The sequence below is a fragment of the Phaethon lepturus genome, unplaced genomic scaffold (assembly GCF_000687285.1).
Source record: "Phaethon lepturus isolate BGI_N335 unplaced genomic scaffold, ASM68728v1 scaffold1352, whole genome shotgun sequence".
In the NCBI taxonomy this organism is placed as follows: domain Eukaryota; kingdom Metazoa; phylum Chordata; class Aves; order Phaethontiformes; family Phaethontidae; genus Phaethon; species Phaethon lepturus.
In genome coordinates, this window is record NW_010521012.1 from 48,188 (window position 1) to 69,562 (window position 21,375).

Consider the following 21,375-nt stretch of genomic DNA (forward strand, 5'->3'; position numbering starts at 1 on the left):
GGCTGATGCAAGCCCTGGAGGTAGTGCAAGTTTTTTATCTTCAGCCTTTTAAAGACAAATTAAGAAACTATTATATCTAGTTCCAGCAATCTAAAGTATTAAGAAAGATAACAAGGAGAAAACCGGAATATATCTGTTCTCTTTTTATGAATACATTTCAGCTACCAGAAGACCCTCACATGCCCATTCATGTCAACTGAGGTGTAACCCTCACTGATTTTGTAAGTATTCCAGCTGTTCAAGATAGTGTCTCTGGCTTGCTATGGACACATCAGGCACAAAGATCCCTTATTCCACAATCTTCTAAGAAGTACAACTGGCTACCCCAGAATATGATATCTGCTATATAGGAGAAAGCTGAGGGTTTTTTTACATAAATATTTTTTATAACTTAATATAATTAAGTTATAAATTAGTTAATATTGGTCTAACAAATATACAACATAAAAAGTGTCAAATGGCCTAGTTCAGTGAGAACTGTACCACTAAAATAATGAGACCTGGTGGCAGACAGAATAAATTTCTAGGTCACTCTACTGCACCTCTAACCTGACTATTTAATCTTCCACTTCTGCCTTACTGGTGACTCAATTCACACAACATCATGACCTTCTAATATAAAATATTCCGAAGTCAGTAAAACTTTTTGAAGAAACAAGATAAACTCTATAAACATGACTGCAGCCTGGCAGTTACTTTGAGAGAAAAAGAGGTATGCGCAGACTGCAAAACATCTCCATTTATAAAATTTAAATGCTGAATTTGTATGCTAAATATTGAGATAATGAAGAAAGGCAACCTTAATACACTCAATGTATTTCTGGGTCCATGGCATGCTTAATGCATTTCTTCATTATCTCTGTAATGAAAACTTGTAGCCAAAGTAATATCTGCACTGAAATAATAAAACTACAAATACTCTTGACAAGGACATTTTATGATTCCATAATCATCACAAGCACAGCAAGGATACTACTTTTCAAGAGGCACTATGATTTATTTATGGCATCGTATCATGTTTCTCTATCACATTAAATAACCTGTTCTGTAATAAATGCCTACAAATGTCTTACCAAGCTGAATAGTTCTTTAAAAAGAAAAGGAAAAACTCTTCAATGATCACATCATGGAACACTTATTTAAAAGATATTCATTAAACAGACGGGGTATATCATTATCACATATTAAAAAGCAAAACACCCAAACCCCCTTTCTTCTAAAGGAAAAACGTTTGTAAAATGTGATCTTTGAGTACAGATGAAGGAAACCCTTTAAAAAAGGAGACAGTAATCAACTGCATCTTTCATGGCATGCAGACTTTTAGTTCCGGTTAGCCATTTTTAAGAGGTGGAAATAATAGAAGTTATAGCTGTTTATTCTGCTGTATTCTTTTAAGATATTACAGTAATCAACACTTCAATAAAAACAATTCTTCCCACAATTTGATTATTTAAAATCAGTATATTTTTTACCTGTTCTGTTTTTCCTGCTTGTCTGCTAAATCCATATCTCCTAAAACAACAATAGTTACAAAGAAATACATTGTTGTTTACAACTTTCACAAATACATTAAGTTTCTATCGGTTTTCAACATAAATGCACTGAAAAGTGAATTGTTTAACAAAACCAACAGCCAGGTTCAGGTTAGTTTTGGAATGCCTCAAATAAACTCAATAAGCAGGTACTGCAGCATATTTACAGAATAATTTCAGCTCCGTCTACTCCTTCCATCATGATTTGCAAATCTAGACTGTTCATAAAAGTCTTGTGAAGCTCAGGAAAGGAAAAAGCCATGTTCTCTTTCCATTTGGAAGTTCACAGAATCATGGAATAGTTTGGGTTGGAAGGGACCTTTAAGGTCATCTAGTCCAACCCCCCTGCAGTGAGCAGGGACATCTGCAACTAGAGCAGGCTGCTCAGAGCCCCCTCCAATCTGACCTGGGATGTTTCCAGGGATGGGGCATCTCCCACCTCTCTGGGCAACCTGGGCCAGGGTTTCACCACCTTTTTCATTGTGAAAAATGTCTTCCTTCTATCTAGTCTGAATCTACCCTCGTTTAATTTAAAACCATTACCCTTTGTCCTGTCACTACAGGCCCTTCTAAAAAGTCTGTCCCCACCTTTCTTATAAGCCCCCTTTAAGTACTGAACTTAATCCTGAGCTATTAGCTACATACTACCAAATTCTGGAAAGGCCTCAGGAAATTGTCAGTATAATCTCTACTCCCCAAAAAAAAGATTCATACTTGTGTGCTTTGATGGATCTGCAATTTCTTTCTGAAGCATGGCTTTCAGAGCTTTAAATATATACTCAAATAAACTTTTTTACATCTGTTTGAGGGAGAGGAAAAATTGACATTTGAGTTATGTTGTTAGTTTGTAAATATTATCTCAAAGAAAAATCAGGTAGAAAGAAATTTTAGAGATGAGCAAGCAATCATCTTCAGTATTATGAAGCACCAAACCCAACATGTACACAGAGTTGAGACGTGATATTCCTGATTGACTAACTTACAGCTACAACTGTTTAATTCCCTAACTACTGCAGAAGCAGGACTATTTGTAAGTCTTTTAAGGCTAAAAGTTAAGCGGTCTTCAGCAGCACTGTCAATTGAAACCATTTCTCCATTTATCCACTACTCATGCTGAAGAGGCAAATTCAGTCGTATTTTATTACAGCATAACACCAAGTTTTCAAGAATTCCCCAACATTAAGCTCTCTCTGCATTTTAAAGTTTAGCAGTATACCAAATGTGGCAAAGCACTACCCTCCCACACAAAATGCATAAAGTTGTATTATTATAAAAGCATTTGTAATTAGCATCATCATTATCGCGTATCTGTTCTCGATTTTTGCAGGACAATTTTATTTTCACACAGATAATTGCATCAAAGTAATGAACTGCACCAGAACAGCAATACCAAAAACTTAACCATCAATTATATATAGAACAGAGAACCCAGATGCCTTCCAGGCTTAACGTTTTGCATCTGTTCTAGGAACAGCTTTGTACTTTGCTGAAAACTGATAACAAGCAAAGACGTGGCAGTGAAAGCCCTTCGCTGAAACAGACTATGCAACTGTGTGGAAAGATGCTCGCTAACAGCACTTCGCTCCCAAGCCAGACTCTGGCCTACCACATTCAAGCTCATTTGTGATAACCTTTAAGATAGAGGTGACAGGATCAAAACCTAATTTAGAATATGGCACTATCACTGGTTGTATCTGAATAATGCTGCATTTGGCATCAGGACATTGCAAGACCCTATACTATTTGTTGGATGGATAAATTAACTTTTATGATTAGTGTGCTCTGAAAGGAACCATTTTTATGATAACCAAGGGTCATTTAGGAGGAAAAAAAATCCTCTACTCACACAATTTTCTATGACTGCCATCTACATGCAGTAAAAGAATGAAAGGTTCACTTTAACTATTTGAATGCTAAAACCATTCAACTCTGTTCTGAAATCTACCAAAAATTTACTATTTGCCTTTTTTAGCAGTGTTCTAGTTCCCCTAACAGCGTTGAAGAGTGGACAGTAATCCCTACTCCCCCCCTGATTTCTGTTTGTATCTCCGAGTCCTTGTGCTCTTTAGTTTATTACTACATTCACAGTAGACATACTATCACCTTCCTTAAGGGTTTCTTTCTCTACCAAAACACACAAAGCAGGTATTTGTGTGTCTCTCTACTGTCATTTTCTCAGATGTTCTTTATTTTTCCACTACCAAAAATAGTTTTCTGATCAAGAGTTTTATGCTTTGAGAATTCATTAAGAAATCATTACCAGAACACATTCAAATCCTGCAACTATCCTAATTTTCTCCCACTTCCATTCAATTCGTGTTAAGCTGTCCATATCAAATAGCTAAGTGTATTTGTCTTTTATTAAGTATTGTCCTTCCTTCATATCACCAATTTAAATAAACGCCCTTCAAACACCAAATACCTCTTCTCCCTTTGTTCTTTTGCTAGGGCTCTGCAATATCATCAAGATCACGCCAACAAATGCTGTCTTGAAGAGGTATTTTCCTTCACGAAAGCTCACAAGTTGTTCATCATCTTTCTTGTTAACCCCAAAACACTCCTCGTATCTATGTACTAATGCATGCTATACAACAGAAGAGCAGTTCCCTGACACTGCCACCAACTCGTAAATTCAATTTTCATTGGGGAGGGAGGAATTGGACTCTAAATGGATGAGGTAAATCAAGTCTAATTCCTTACTAGCATTAGAAAAATAGTAAGACTCATTCAAGACTACAGCCCACAGAATGTGAATGCTATGTTATTAAAATCAGCTATTTAACATACATAGACATATATATTAAGATATATAGAAGAGGCACTGTATTTCCTTGTAGCTCTCTGTGTTTTGAACAGATTAAGCTCATTAACGCTGCCAATCATCTTAGGCTTTAAATCAGCTTGCTATACTTCAGATAGCTGCATTGAACTCCACTGGTCGTGGAAGGATGGGAAAAGTTCTACAGTTAACCATTTGTATATAAAGTTTATGCAACATCAGAAGAACTCTGCTGAGTTAACAGGACACCCAGATGTCTGTCAATAATTTCATTCCATTAGGAACACACACACGACTTCATCCCACTTTAATAGAAGATAAGACGGAATATGTTAATTTGTCCATGCTGCCCACACAAAATACCACCATGAATGACAGGGGAAGATTATAAGCAATCAGCTATCAGGACACTTGCTGATTTCAACTGTGTGTCAAGACAGAGGCGCAAAAAAGGGTAGAAGGGAAGTACTCAAAATAATGACAGCCCAAAAAAAGTTAAAAAAAATCTATGGCCTTGGGGGAGAAGAAGCCACAGAAGATACAAAAAAAATTCAAATGTCATTTGTACTCATTAAGTATTAAGAGCTCAGACAGCAGACAAGCTGTCTGTATCAATAAACTATGAAAAGAAAATTGGAAAGAGAAACTAGAAACAGGAAATTGTGATGTTATTTTTATGTGTTTGGAGAGCTCTCACTAAACCAGAGGGATTTCCAAAAGTAATGGGTAAGTGTAAACCTTGGTAACTTTGTCTCTATATGGAAGTTTGCAGAATGTTAAGACGACAAAGCACTAAACCATGATTCAGCCTCCTAATCTAGCAAACACACTAGAACTAAAAAAAGAAGTAACAGCTTCAGTGCCTTTTTTCCCCACTTTCCGGGGATTGCTCACAGGGAGGCAATATTAATTGACAAACACTACCCAGAAGCATCATGAATTTAAGCCATTTTTATGAAGCAAAAAACAAGTATATTAAATAAACATATCCTGCTAGCAGCATTAAGTCAGAACTTTGTCTCTCATTGTACAAAACATTGTTCACAGATATGAGGACTGTCCAGTCCCCAGAGAATGTACAGGATAAGCAAACAAAATCTGAAATCAAACAAGAGTAAATCTGAAACAGTTTGAGTCTCACATAGTAGAAAAAAAACTCACAATCCAAATTTTATAAGGAATGCTTCTAAATACACACAATACAAACCCCACAGACAATTAAATGAAGCCTTTCACCTGCCATATTCCAGAAGCGTAGCATGAACCTTTGACTCCTCATCTAGCAGTTCTTCAGCTCCCTTCTGACGTTTATATTTTCTCTGGGGTTTGTAAACCTCCTGGAAGACAGTGAATGAATTCAGATCTTGTAAAAAGCTTTTCTAAACTACATGAAGAATTGTCATCTAGAGTGATATATACCACCGTTTGCTTTCCAACTCAATATACTTACCCAAATAAACATCCTTCACTTTCTTTTTGGAATTACATGACAAAAATCTTACTGAATTTACTTCTAAACTATTTGCTACAGGACCTGTCTTTCCCGTTTTTTAAAAAAATTGTAAGTGGGTATTTAACAACAAACATGATTCCTTCAACCAACTCGTTCATCATGTTTGAAAGAAGAGTCAAAAATAACATAATCAACATCTATTAAAAAAGGACCTACGATTTTGCTGATAATGCCAGTGTCTAGAAATGTTACCAGCTTCATGAGTTAATTCTATTTTTAATCTCTTATTAGATAATTAAATGTAATTATTGTCTACTCAATGATCACAGGTTACAAGGAATTAAACCAGATTTTATTGCAATCTAAGGAGCAAAAATATCTTAACAAGTTTGATACTAAAACCATTTGATCTCACGCTACCCCAATGTGATCCTCGTACAGCTGGACAACAGCCCGTCAAATAAAACAAGGATCTCACAAGTACTGTTTTGTGCTGATAGAGCTACTTCCAATTTAAAAACAAAATGGAAACAAAAGGACAGAACTGCTCTCCTGACTGTTAGCATAGACACAACTCTTACAGCACTGTAAATCTGGCTTATATTAAAGTACCTTTTTTCTTCTTCCTCTGATATTGAACAACTATACCACTATAAACATCTATATAACAACATTAGTAAAATTATTCTACCTCAAGCAGCAACAAAACAAAAAATAATCATGATCTTCAGCCTTCCCCAAACTAGAAATTGGAAGAAAGATAACATTTACTTTGACTGGCGTTATTTTTGCCGTTTGTTTAGTGAAAGATTAGGGTGCAGTGAGTCTATAATGCAACATTTCTGTTGCTGGAACAAAGACTTTAAAGTTAATTGAAATCTAGTATTTAGCGCTATCCTGCCAGCAAGGATATTGAAAAAAATAACCAAGAACCTGTGCTCTCAAAGATTTTTTTTTTACTCCAATTAGTATTTTTTTAAAAAGTGTGTGTCCCCCCAATAGATTAGATGACATTTTCTCTTCTCCTTTTTCTGAAATTAAATTCAGAAAGAGTAAAAGAAAAAAACTTCATCATCACCACCAAATAATCAGCATCAAAAAGGAACATCCCTCTCTTCTGGTCTCTTTCACATTCATATCTTTTCAATCCTTTGAGAGCCAGGCTCAGAATGCTTAGAACAAATACATTACATAAACAAAAGTTGAAATGAAAGCTTGGGCCTTCCACATATACATTTAACTTCAGAAAATCCTATTCACATAGGACAAAAGATTCAACGCAACAAGTTGCAAAGATTCTAAAAGAACATAGAAAAGTATTTTTTGCTTGATCTGACTGCTTGTACAACACGAACTATTACTTTCAACAAGCAATTCCTGCACCATAACATTGCTAAAATAGCTTTCAATCTTTTTCAAAGACACGTAATCCCAAAGTAGAGATTTCAAACAAGTGAAAATAGACAGTACTCCTTGCAAAGTTTCTCCTGAATTTGTCAAGTTACTCTTTGCAATTTTTGCTTCATTTCTAATCTCAATTTCTGTCATCTTTGTTTCCAGCTATTAAATCTTGCTACATTTTTGCCTGTCACCTGAAAAAGCTTTTTATGACCAAAAATCTCCCACAAAATGTACTTTCATACCTTCAGAAAAGCAGTGTAAGTCATAAAAGTAATTATAGCTTTTATGGTGGCATTCTATATTATACCTGTGCTATATAAAGTGTAGGCATCATACCATAAACATTAAGTCTTGGCATCAGAAAATTGAGTAGCTGAACAAAGCCACTGCAAGATAATCTCAATTCACTAGATAGTCACCTTTCAGCAGCAACAGTTCTTATTCCAAAAACCATTACTGATATTTAATATTCCCTTTTCTAACCTTTAGGCCTGATCATAACCATAAATCTCATTGTACTGTCCCCTCGAGAAGAGCAGGGTATGTCCTTAGACCAGAGCTATAATAATGAATTCAGACAACAGACTAATCTTTCACACTTGCTGGTCCCCTCTTAGGAAAGTGGAATTCCAACGCATAATGATTTAAAGAGCCTTCATCTTACAGCCACCTTCTCCTTCTTCCAGTTCCTATGGATAGATGGGAAATCTTGTGCACTTTCTCCCCTGAAAATTCACTCTGTTCTTCTAGACTACACTCACACCTTGATGCCTTAAGAGATCTCATGAACTAATCTAGTGCCAGCTGTAGAGAATATAATCCTCACAGAGCTCACATACTTAAGGACATGTTTGTCTAATGATACCCGCAACAGTGATGAACAAGTGTCAAAATTTTATCTAGTATGAAGATCTATCTAAATACTAGAGTTCTGGGATCTGGAGGAGAAGACAGAATATACTGAGGAGAGCAGCCAGCATGCTCAAAAGCAGGAGAACTATTCAGAGATACTTAGACAGGATAGCCGAATGGTGCAAAATACTATCAAAGTTTTAAGACTGTACCTTGTTTTCCTTGCTCTCCATTATCTGTTCCATTCTTGGACCCTGAATATGGAACTATTCCCTTAGCTGCAGAAGTAGACACATGCATATCTGATTCCAGGACCATGACCTATGAATGTTAAAGTAACAGCCCTAACATACTGGGCAAGTAGAAACCAATTCATGGGCTTCAATCAGCCAAGAAACACTTGATTTGGCATACATGTACCTGCTTCACCTCTGCCATGTCATTCTCTTCGAGATCTAAAAAGCAATTTTAGAAAACATGCAGGTAGATAGGTAAAGGAAACCCAACCAAGCACCATGGGACTTCAGACAAGGCACGTCAACGTACCTGGCATTTATGAGATAACTTCACACTGAAAGTAGATTGCATGCCTTTTCAGAGACGTTCTCCCAAATAAATGCATTAATGAAACAGGATAAATTTAAAAAAAAACCCAAAACAAACAACCACCTCTGTTCCTCAGCAATCAAAGGGATCCCTTCACCACTGTTAATTTTAAATGACACTAAAAACTCTAGGTACTGTGTCTCATAACAGCATTGTGATTACTTTGTTTCTGTCCCTTCTGTGACAAGGTTGGTATCAGACATTTGCATACAGAATATTTAGCACTATTAAAAGACAATGCAGGTAGAAAATGGACACACTTGATACACCTGAAAATTAGGACAGTTACTCTGAAAATTGGAAATAAGCAAAAGTTCAATGATTTTCAAGTGCACACTTGGAATTTGGTTTCTTACATGGACTTGCATTCTCTCCCAAAGGTTATACAGGTGCACAAACAAAACAATAATACCCATTTACAAGGGGACCTAACTTGTAAAATGGAAAATAGATCTTACTGAAAAGACAAGTATTGCCAGTTGGAGTAAAGGACTCATTCTAAGTCTGCTAATAAGTAAAAAACAATCAATGGGGAACACCAGTTAGAGACTGTAATTGAAATTTTCAAAGCAAGAGTAATTATTCAAATAGATTAGCAAAAGATTTGCATCGGTCATCACCCAGCAACTTTCATAGCAATGTCTTTCTAAAACATACACTGTAATTCAGCCTCATATATTAGGCACAGCAGCACTCAGGCAGTTAGTATGGAAAAACAACTACCTCCAAAACATGACAAAAGAGTAAGATGACTTGTCTGGTCCATTATACAAGCATCACATAGCTCGTTGTACTGGCACTCAACACCTCTATTCATGGACAAAGAGTTTAGGGTGTCTGGCTAGAGCTACCTGAAACAGCACTGATTCTCCCAGAAAAGCGGGGTTTCAGCACTTACTGAAGAGCCTTGGAAGTGTCCCATTAAAAGCATACCCAAATTTCTCATCATTTCTCTTCTGCTGGCCTGTGAATGTATCAAGATGATCCAAAAAGGAAGCAAACTGTTGGAGTCAGAAATGGTGAAGTGACAGTCACAAGCAAACAGGGAAAGCAATAACAGAAACTCGAGTTGCTAGCTAGGCATCTGAATTCAGGTATGAGACAGTAATATAGCCTATGTATTTTACATGTCACTCCTGGTAGCATTCATTAACAAGCTTTCAAAAAACATAAATAATTCAAGAGTTGGAAGTATCTGAAGAGGAAGAATACAAATGATACCACCTTTCCCAGCCAACATTTGCTACCGGAAGAAAACATTTCCAAAGTAGGGCATGTGTTTTCATTGCTAATTACAAGAAGTAAAAAAGACAAGTTCTGAAATGCAGACATTTAAATTGAGGAGATCAAGATCATTGCCATTTTGATTGATTTCAAGATAAATAGTCCAACTGCTGATAGCTTTAAATAAATACTTAGTCTGCTGAGGGTTTAATAGCCTGTAAGCTACCTTGTGGTTTTTGTTTGATAGCGTAGAACTCCGCACTCTCTGTGCAGGCAGTTGATATGGTTTACCTACTCGTACAGTGTACACCTAAAAGATTTTCAATCTGATGTATTGGCATTTGAGACCTGTTCTAAAAATGAAGCTCGCCATGTAACTTAATTGGGACCTTCTCATGAGAAAACCCGGGATTGGCTGCATTAATCAGAATTCACCACCACCATTTCATTACTAAAACCACTTGCTGCTTGATCATAAAAATCTAACATACTTACAAAGATATCAGTAACAGTTTTGATAGCCTTCTCTTTTCTTTGCATAAATTCATCATCCTGCAAGACATTAATGGAGGTGATTAAAAATACCAGGAATGGAGATTAAATCTCAACCATTGTAATGAGTTTAGCAAACAACGTTGTCAAATAGTTTCTGAGCTGCCCAACTATTTGGTGAAACGCTAGTGATTTCTTGTAACACATGTAAGTGTTTGCTTCTCTCATCAGATAGGTAGGCAGGTCTTTAAAACTGTAGCCAGATCAGCAGTCTTTCTGCTCTCTGCTTTTACAGTACCTAACACAAGTGCAATCCCAACCCACTACCAGGATCTCTCATCATCACTACACTATGAAGAAATTAAATTGGGATGGGCTTCATGTGGAAAAGAGGTTGCCCGTACTGTTATTTTAGTTTCTAACTTTTAAAAACACTCAAAATACCCAAAACAAAATCCAAACCACGCCAAGCTAATATAATCCATCTGTCTTTCACAATACTAGGGACATCTACCTTTAATGCTGTTATTGAATTAAAGACAAAACTTGCATTCTGGGTTTTAAACATGGAATTGCCTTGGGATATGCATGAACAAAACTGATGGCTCTGCACTACAGGCACAAATCCAAGCTCGTTCCAGCTCTCCTCCTACACCAAGAAAACTTCATATCGCTATGGCAGAATAGGAAGAGAGGATCACAACACTGTTCTAAGGATGTAACTTCAAAATGGCCAGCACTTGACTATTATCAGAAGATGGAATATGATCAAGGTATCTCAAACAGTGCAAAATTACTCTTACCACTACACTTCTAGATAAAATTGCATCTCTCACTCCTCTGGCACATATTTTACAGGGACAAATGTATTTCCTTTTAACCCAAACCTGTCTGTCTCTCCCCAAGTTCTGTTTTGAATGACGTTTTTTAGGAGCATAGTTTTCATGAACAAGTTTTGGCGTTTGGATACAGGGAGACAAGAGCTGACTTTGAGCACTCTAAAACAAAACCCAAGTTATAGAGCATTAACAGCATATCCATTCTCATTTAGCTAGATCAGCTTTTCCGCAGCACGCCAAGTGTTTTCAAACACATTTCAGGCAATGAAGCTCCAGTTACATGGTTAGCCTGGATACACTGCACAGAGCTCTATATCTACTCCAGAACCAAGCTACCTGGCAAGCCAGACTGACAGAGAAGTACCAAATGTTGCCTTAGTTTTTCTGCAATTATTAAGCAAAAGATAACCAGTATTTATGAACTCTTTGCAATAATCATGCTTCAATTTTTTTTCCCCAGATGAATTTGTACATGGATCCCTCTAGGACTGTTGAACAAAATGAAAGCAAAGGCAACTCTGGTATACTGTGCTGGTTTCAGAGCTGTGAAGCTGGTACTGCACCTGAGCATTTGACATATTATAATAGCAACAAAAACTGGCTTGATCTTACCTCTGGTAGTCTATGATTTTTTTGAAACTGTGATATGGAGTAAGAACGGATATAGTCTCCCATTTCTTCTCTTGTTTCTATTGCACGTTTCACCAGCCACTGAAAAAAAAAAGTTTCTGTCAGTGGAAAGTGAAAGAATAATAGCAGCAAACACCAAACTACTGCATAATTATTTTTAATACATGATAAAAGGTAAAAGCACATTTTAAGCACACAAACCAGAACATTTATTTGTTAACTGCGTAACTCGAGGATCTACTCCTAACAAAATGATTCAGCATTACCTGTTTTATAAACTTCATGTTTGCTCTTCTATGTACTAAAAAGCTCAGTAGAGCAATCAGATAATGCACAAACTAAGAAACCACATGGCTTTTCTTATAATCAAAGTTTTACATATAAAAACCTAAACATTCTTCATCCTGTTGAAGTATATTGAACCACACAAACCTCAGAGCCATACTGTTCATACTACGGTGGGATTCAATAGTCCAAAGAGGATCAAACTGCCTTCCTTTACAAGTTCCTCAGAGCAGAGCCTGGTATCCCAAAAACACCACTCTTCTGAATGTTATTTGTAAATAATGTATTGCAAAATTAGTTATTTTGTTGCATATTTCCCTTTTAGCTTGCATTGTAACTTCTCATACACTCAATTGCTTTTACATTCTAATTAATTTCTTATGGTAAGTATAGAAAGAAAATTCTATTGCAAGTTTCAACTATTAGGAATTCTTAGTTGACAAACTCATTTATAAACAAAACCATGAAATATTCACAAGCAAAAGCAAGTTCATTGGAATTTTGCCAATATGAATTTCTGTAATCCAAAAATTTGTTATTTTCAATAAAATCATTCCAAACAGGAAAATGAAGAGCATCTGTGAACCAAAAATGGATGTGGGCCACTTTAAACGTTATTCTTTTAGCTTGCATCTTTAAGGAGGAAACAAAAAAACACCCAAAAACGTTCCTCCCCGCCCAAAACCTAAACCCTAAAGCGCCCTCCCAAATATCTGAGTTGCATAAACACTGCATCCTAGCAGAAATCTACTCCTTAAGCTAAATATGTTTTTACAAAGTACATTTCACCACACTAAGCAGTTACATTATCTATAGTATTCACTGTTATTACTTGTTAAACATTCGTTACATTATATTGTCAAAATACTAATATAATTTATATTATATATAAATAATATATAATATCAAAAAATACACAGCAGTAGTTCACAAAAGAAAGGGATGTTAATTTTCTGGCTTGTTTTCATCTATACGATGGAATAGCCAGCACATCTCTCAACTCACCAGACCAAGAGCTCAGCTGTATAAGCCAGCACAACACACATCCTTTTCTACATGCAAAAAACCTCAAAACTCTACTGTATTCTAATAGCTATCAATGTTGTTCTTCTACTGAGCAAGTAGAAGAATAAATAAATACTGAATAAATAAATCCCTCTGTTCCAGGAAGTGTTGGATTTACAGCACGTATACAAAAATGTGATTATACTCCGCATGCATACAGGTTCCTCCCTCTCTACTCCAAAGAAGCCCTTGGGAGCATACTTTAATACAAACAGATAGTCCAGGTGTCTTTTATACAGTCTGTGGGCTATGGTATGCTCATCCTTCTACAAAGCAAGCTTGAACCGTTCACAGCACCCATCTCTATCAGTCTGAGTGGGTGGAGATGGGATGGAGCTCTGCTGGAATTTGAAGCAATTAGAAGATGAACAGAAAATATTCTGAGCTCTCAGTGCCAGGACACAACATTTAACCTGTCTTGTATCATTAGTCCATTATACTCTAACAGAAGACACCACTTGGAACATGACCTCATCTCATTAATCTTGGCTGTACCCCAGGTAGAAGCCATTACAGCTAGGTTATATGCATTTCTATCAAATTTTCCTCCTATAAATCACTTATTGTTTTAAAAAGCTACAGTTCCACTGTGAAAAGACATATCTTCAAGCTTATGAAGTATTCAAGAACCACATGCCCATAAGAAAAAAAGACAATTTCTGACATTTATAAGACCACACAAAAAGCCACAAGAGATTGAAGTACATTTTAAATAATGTTGGAGAACATAAATCTTGTGGGCTGTTGACAGCCTGTGCAAGAGGTCACAAAAGAGATCAGATCAATCCTGGGATCCAAGTTTGAACCAGCAACAGTTTTCTGTGCTATAACCACGAACTCCTGGAAAGTGAGGGGAAGATGATGACAACAAGAGAGATGAAAATGCAGACTGTTCATTACAAAACACATCTCAACACAAGATTGTGTACATGCTTTTCCTCTGTGAACATAAGCAGGATTTACTAGGAAGAACAGCACCATTTCTGCTGGAATTTTTTTTTTTTTTAAAGTTCTGCTACAGTCTATGGCAGTGAGCCAACTCAATCTAATTCATCTTAATTCCTTCCATCAAGTTCACCAGACCAGCTTCAACAGTGCAAGAGCTATGGGGACACAATACCAGGTGGAGGAAATAGCTTCTGTATTATTTGGGGACTGATTTGAGATTTACAAGTAGCAAGTGAAATCTTGAATTTAACTGGCCATTGAGTAAAGTGTCATTGTCAAATACGTAATTCCTACATGCCATGGTGTGGTCAGCCTATTATAGCTCTTGCATGGTCTTTCAGAACACGGTACACTGGTAACACCACAAAAGTTTTCTTGAAAACCTCTCTTGGTTGAACGAAATGAGGAACCAACAGTGTCTGGAGCAGGCAGAACTTCAGAGGGACCTGACAGAAAGCCACAATTTCTAAAAAAAGATCCTCTACATACAAAAAAACCTAAGCTTATCAAGACAGACTTCTTCACCAACTATGGATTAGCAATACCACCTACTGGCCAGCTACTAATACTGAGAATCACTGCTTTCAGAGAAATCTAGAAGCTGATTTCCTCCCTGCTTATAATTAATGCTTCTCCTTTCCAGAAGTAATATCCCAAACCAGGGTTTTGGATAAAGCAGGTCAGAGAAAAGAATACCCAGTGCTATAGTTTTTACAGTGGGAGTAATAGTTCATGTTCTCACTTTAGGAGAGGAATTATTCTTCCTGTGAGAGAAGTCTTGCATTTCATAAATGTAACTATTCATTACCATCAGCATTATCATCAAGTGACCAAGGCAAGAAATTAACTTGGGTTGGGATTTTTTTTTTGTAGGAAAATGCAAGTTTAGAAGTAAAAACTCACATTAACAAGATACAAACTTTCCACCTGAGGCAGCATCAGCACAGCTTGAAAGCTGTGTAACAGTAGCACACACCACATAACTTTTTGTGGGGAGTGCAGTTATGTGTGGTTTTCCTCAGAAGTCTCCTACCAGAAGATAACAAGAAAGAGACAACAGGAAGTTTTCCCCACTTCTTACAAAGTCAAATTTAGAGTAAACTCTTACTTGCTTAATTCTTTCACAGGCAGGAAGTAAGGAGATGTTTAACAAAAAAGAAGCTTGCTTAACAGTCTTCATTTTCCCTATTTATCAAAGATACATTTCTGTGTGCAGATGAAAGTAAAATAAAAAAATGATAACGACATACCAAGAATTCTCGAGATACCACATGTAACTGGAACACATCACGTGTTAGCTTAAACCTTAATAAAATGGAGAACTATGAGCAGGCACATGGTCAGTTAGCGGTGCTTAACAAATACACAGCAATAAGATCGCAGATCAGAGCAATTTATTGTTCCACCCTTACAGTTTAAGTGATACAAATGAAGGATTAATCATGCTTAAAGCAACAACTCCAACAAGCTTTCGCCTTACCCAGGTCCTTTTATTTGAATAACTATTTGCATAACTTACTCTAAGTTTAAACATAGACTGCAAGATATTTGTTCCATTTCCTAGTCTGGCAAAGTAGATTACCAGATTCTGAAACAAGCTTAAACATTAGTTTCTTTAAGCAGACATTCCACAAAAAGCAGAATCTGATTCCATTTCAAAGAATTTAAAGAGTTTATGTTTTTCTTAAATGTGGATCAAACAATACTTAAAGAATTCTACCATCCATAACATCACTCAATTCTTTAAAAACATTCATTTAAACTACTTCTCTGTGATCATTCATTCCAATGTTAAATAAAGAGCCAAACAATAATACAGATCTTTGTTAATTTTTTTACGCAAGTTTTATGGCCTTTTTCAGCAAAGTATCAATACATCACAAAATTATTACCTGTACAACAGGGAATATATGAATGAAATCCAGTCCCTGGATCTGATGTGGTTCCAAACGATGAGGACACTTCATTTTCGGTAATACTGACACGATTTTTTCAGTTAAGGCACTATGATAAAACAACAAAACCACACTTTTGTCAATTACAAATTATTTTTGCAAACACAGTTAGTAGTTAGAAGGTTCCCTCTAGTGGCTTCCATCATATACAGCTGTGAAAAGCAATCAAACTTTCATTTACAAAAAAGCTTTTACATTGTACTGTATATATTACTAGTCTGCAAAGAGGTGATTAAACCCCTCTTGCAAGCTCCTAGCTTGTGATTTTATTTACAGTATTACACACAAAATTTTAACATCTGCATGTCTGGTCAGATGAAAAGCCCGTTAAGATACATCTACAAACACCTTTGCATATTATAATATATGCACACATGAAGAAATACTAGCTTTTAAAAGAGTTACACTACCTAAAATATAGGCAAAAGAGAGTCCAGAATCAAATGTAAGGACTTAAAAACTTGTTTAGCAGAACTCCCAAAATATATCTTGACATTACTACTGAAACTTTGTGAGCTTAAATATTATTACATCTAAAAGCTAAATACACAGTATACTTCACAGGGTTTTGAAGTGAGTAGAAGTGAATTTGCTGGCAACCATCTAGCTCTACAGCTCAGGTAAAAGCTGGTAAAGTGAAAGGATTACCCTAACACAAGGGATTCATCTACAAGAACGTTGTCCTGCTTCCACAGAATCCCTTATTTTAGGGCAAGGTATTTTTTTGCTGCCAATGCTGTCAAGCATATTTTTAAAGCAGGTGTGAGCACTGAGGAGGAACGCTGTACTGGGAAAGGTAAAACTATTTTTCCATGGAGGAAAAAAAAATTAACTGGTCCAGTACTGACCTCAGTGATATTCAATACTGCCCAAATGGACTACTGATATTCTGGAAGAACAAAAAGGGAGCAAGAGATAAGACAGAGACTGAAGTCTGTGAATAGAGCCTGAAACTTTACACTTCTTAAGAGAAGTTAAAACTTTGCCATAATTCTTACATGGAAATTTCCACCATGGTACCATACTACTATTCTAGAACATGAAAATAGCAGCACCTCTCAGCACAATCAAAGCAAATGCAATTAAAAAAAAAAAAAAATCCTCTCCTAGTATAGGCTTCCATGTTTATTTCAACCCAACAATTAAGTAATAGGACACTATCAAAATGTCTTCAGAATAATAGTGAGAAAACACAACTTAAGTTTTTCTTATCTTGAGAACATCACAGAAACACTGAGCCAACACCAATATAAACATTACATGGACATCAACACAGCCTATGTTTGTGTGACTCTGAACACTTTAGATTTACAAATAAATCATTGTTGCTATTTTGGGAGAGAAGCCTGGGTTTTGTTTTGCCAGTTTTGCATCCAGTCAGCTGGAAAGATAACAGAACATTTTCAGAACAACTTAACTATTTCCTACCCTGCTGTTCTTAAGGATAACAAAGATGGTGATTATAAAAACATGGCAATTACAAAAATTACCACCACCATCTTCATTCCTAGTCTCATTTTAATTCTGTGCACTTAACAATGCTTTATGTATAGTTATCTATGATGATTTGAGTGTCTCCAAATTTAATGGCAATAACCGCAAATCTTTCTTTATAAATGTGTTACAGTCTTGCCAATGCTAAATGACTTTCAAGAAAACAGCACAGAAAGATGTTCTTTTCAACTACATTGAGCAAACAAGTCTCTTCATGCAACTGTAACTTGACATGCTATTCTTACTTCCTGCAAATTTTAATTATGGCTCTATCATCACAGAAATACATAAAGAAATAATGTAGTTTAGAATGTATTCCCTTTCTCAGGATAAACAATTTTTACAACATCCCTAATTCCCTACAGGAATTAGCTGGCTTATGAGCAAATTCCATGCATAACAAATGAATCAAATCAAAACGGTGTCATTGGATCACTATCAGGAAGGAACTCCACCTCCTCAGTATGGGGCAGATAACTGTTTCAGCAACAGTGTTGTACTTTAAATTCTGTTTGCTGATGCCTACAAGTCCAATGCAGAACCATAAGGAGAATCAGAGGTTATTTACACAGCAAAACTGCAGATATAGAGAACTCAAGGAAGGTCTTCTAATGTTGCACTCCAGTTTCCAGCAGCACAGTCTCCCTCTGCATCATCCCCTTGTGCCAGCATGAGCATCTGTGCAGCTGCATAGAGAATTGCATCCAGGAACTGATTCATGTTAAAACTACTTACTTTTTTTTTTTTTTTGGTAGGTTTTAATCTTGATCAGTTCCCAATCCAGTTTGATGTTGAGGCACATCAATGCTTTCGCTGCTTAGTGGGGACAGAAGAACATGGCAGCCCAGAGGGGAATAGCACTGCCTTTTTTTTGGAATAAGCTTCTTTCTGGTTTTAGAGTTTGTGGAACTACAGTCTGAGAAACCCAGTAACCAGGGCAGTGTTTTGCAAACTAATGGTCTCAAAAAACAGGAAGCTTGGACTAAAAATCCTGCTTATAAAATATCAGATAACTTCCCCTCGACCTTCTTCTTTGCTAAGACAACAAGAAATACTACACTTGCCAGTTAATCAACTTACATTTTTTGACCAATAGTAGAGTTTTCCTGAAATAACAAATCAACATCGATATCGAAGCTGCAAGTAGTTATACACCATGTCATGCCGCCTACGACCTAGCAAAGGAGCAACAGCATGGTTAGTTCCATTTTAATTTGAAGAGGCAAAACCAAATACATCTTAAAGGCTTTATTTATTTTAGAAAGTACAGCTTAGTATTTTCTCCATCCTCAGTATTCTTGTATAGAGACTGAAATACATATAGATAGCATACATATATCAACTTCTACATACAATACAAATATACAAGAAGACAGAAAAAAATAGCAGTTCGTATCATTCTAAATTCCTCTCTTAGCTTTATATATTAGTTTTGAAACAGCTCTCAGATTAAAAAGAAAAAACGATAAAACACAACAGTACATTAAACGTTGTGATCTTTAAAAACTGACCCTACCAAAATTTTATCAAGGATCATAATTCTTGTATTCATATATTTACCTTTATATATACCTTTGCTACTATTATTCTCTTCTTGCTGACATCCAAGCACTATGCAGAGTATCAACATAGCAATGGAAATCCCCAGCTCTGTAGAAATCTCTATTTCAGTCCCTATTCCTACAGACACTTAAGCATATTTAAACTCCTGAGCCATTTCATCAACTTTACACAAATTATGTAGGTATTTAAAGACAACCTTCCATAAACATATGCAAGATAACCTAAATGTATGCAAAGGCAAAGAACAGGAAAAAAGGGATTAAAATGTGGAATAACTTACCAAAAAATCACACAGCAAACTAGGGTGTTCTACACAAGGTTTTCTAACACATTCCACCTCTCACATTCCCCTCTGAAACAGTTAACCAGTCTCCCTTTTATACTAGCAGCTAGATCATTTTCAATAGTAACACTGATTTTTGTAAAGGCTGGGCATTGTCATGAAATAGTAACTTTGTAATTGTATTTAGGCAAGTATAAACCTGATGCATCCATTTCTACACATAAATGCAACACTGCTACATCCTAAGGCAGTCTCCTTGAAACCACTTTGTGTCTGTGTGAACAGCTAAAGGTCAGTAATGCCAAGAAGTTTGAAGAAACTTAAACTGTATTGCAAAATAGGGCTGTGCTATGATCAAAGAAACAGCAGAAAACAGAAGAGTCCATTTCAAGGCTGCCGTAGTTCTGTGTTTTCAAACCTTGGTTCAGGAATTTCTCACAGAGTCAGCACTAAAACAATTCAGAAGTCTCTTTTCAACCTGAACTTTGCTCACTGTCAGTATCACATACTTCCTGTCTAGGACAATGAAAGGTTAACATACATGACATTCTAAAGATACGTAAAAACAGCCCCAAAATAACCTCACTAGGCTAATTGTGCCAGTCTTACACAAAGCCTCTCAAGAAAAGTATTTCCTCATTTCTCATTAATGAATACTTCTTTTTAAAATTACCATGCTATCTCCAAGTATCAAGTCTTTGTAGCTATTCTAACTGCAGTTCAAAGATGAACAAAATTCCCCATATATGACTCTAACTTCGGCTACAACACACACCAAAAAAGCACACCAGCAATTAGCTTGCATTCAATTGTCTCCTTTAGAACAGGTCTTGCTGCACAAAATTGTTTTTTCAAGACTGAGGAGGTACTATCTGTCTAAAATTGGGTCATCTGCAGAATTATTTACATAGGAAAGCCTCATGTGTCGCAAGTGTCTTTTTTTTTTTAAAGTCACCTAGAACTGCTGAACTGACTAGCAAAAAATATGTAATCCTCACATATTTAAAAAAGGTTTTTAAAAATATTGCATTGGTCTCACCTTGTCAAAGGGCGATAACCCCTTGATTCTTGCTCGAAAATACCCAGCAGCCACCAACAGTTCCAAAATTTCAGTCAACTTGATGTTTTGTTCCTCATCTTCTCTTGTTTCAACCTGACAAATGAAGAACACAACACTAATTCAATATTTCGCTTTCATTCTTCAAATGAAAATTTTCCAAACTTTACCTTAACATAGACCACATATCAGGGAAAACCTTGACTTCCATTAGCAACTTGGTTGTCAATTTGAAAGACATTAAAGAAATAGGTAATGCATTTCTACATGCATTTAAGACCACAGTTTTTTCACCCAGTTAAAGACTTCAATCTGCTTTCGCTGTTCAAGCTCCTGGTCCACTGCTTGCCTCCACCTAGACAGACTGCTGCTATTGCCGTAAGACAGTTAATTCATTCTCCATTTTGCACATTTCTTTCAATTGTCACAAAATCGTACATCTCACATTAACGCTTCTATAATCTTTTTACAAAAACAGGAGAAGAAATTCATGTGGAATTCTACTTTTTGGCTAACGCAATTCTAAGCAAACTCAAAGGACGACAGTGACAACAAGTAAAATCTGATGGGCAGCCTGGACAGTTTCACTGCTCCAAAGCCTCCTCAGCACAGCACCCTGCTGAGGGTGCTTCTGTCCCCACTGGACAGGAGGAAACCCCGCAGCTCCATTACGGGAGGCACAGAGCACCAAACACCTCAGCCCCCGGCCGGGGAGCCGGCTAACAGAGCTTCACGTCTCCCCCTCGGGGGCTGCAGGCACCCACCTACACACCCTCCCCACCGCCCGCCCCTCCTCGCCTCCCCGAAATCTTTTCCACAGCCGCCTCCTCTCCGCTCCCTCCCACGGAAACCCGAAAAGCCTGGCAAGCAGAGGGGACAGGGAAACGTCACGGTGCACGGAAGGTGACCTACACAGG

The 21,375-nt window shown here is 36.7% G+C and overlaps 1 protein-coding gene across 1 annotated transcript in view; it reads right to left on the minus strand.

The window, feature by feature from the left end:
- Positions 1-20,554, minus strand: part of CCDC93 (coiled-coil domain containing 93) — a gene marked incomplete at its 5' end in the record, with an annotated part of 49,839 nt that extends 29,285 nt beyond the window's left edge. Inside the window, 8 exon segments of the mRNA XM_010297570.1 lie at positions 1-45; positions 1,473-1,512; positions 5,548-5,648; positions 10,343-10,399; positions 11,791-11,889; positions 15,999-16,110; positions 18,636-18,730; positions 20,441-20,554. The exon segment at positions 1-45 is cut by the window's left edge and continues 27 nt beyond it. Of these exon segments, the coding sequence (XP_010295872.1) occupies positions 1-45; positions 1,473-1,512; positions 5,548-5,648; positions 10,343-10,399; positions 11,791-11,889; positions 15,999-16,110; positions 18,636-18,730; positions 20,441-20,554 (663 nt within the window).
- Between the last annotated feature and the right edge of the window lie 821 nt (positions 20,555-21,375).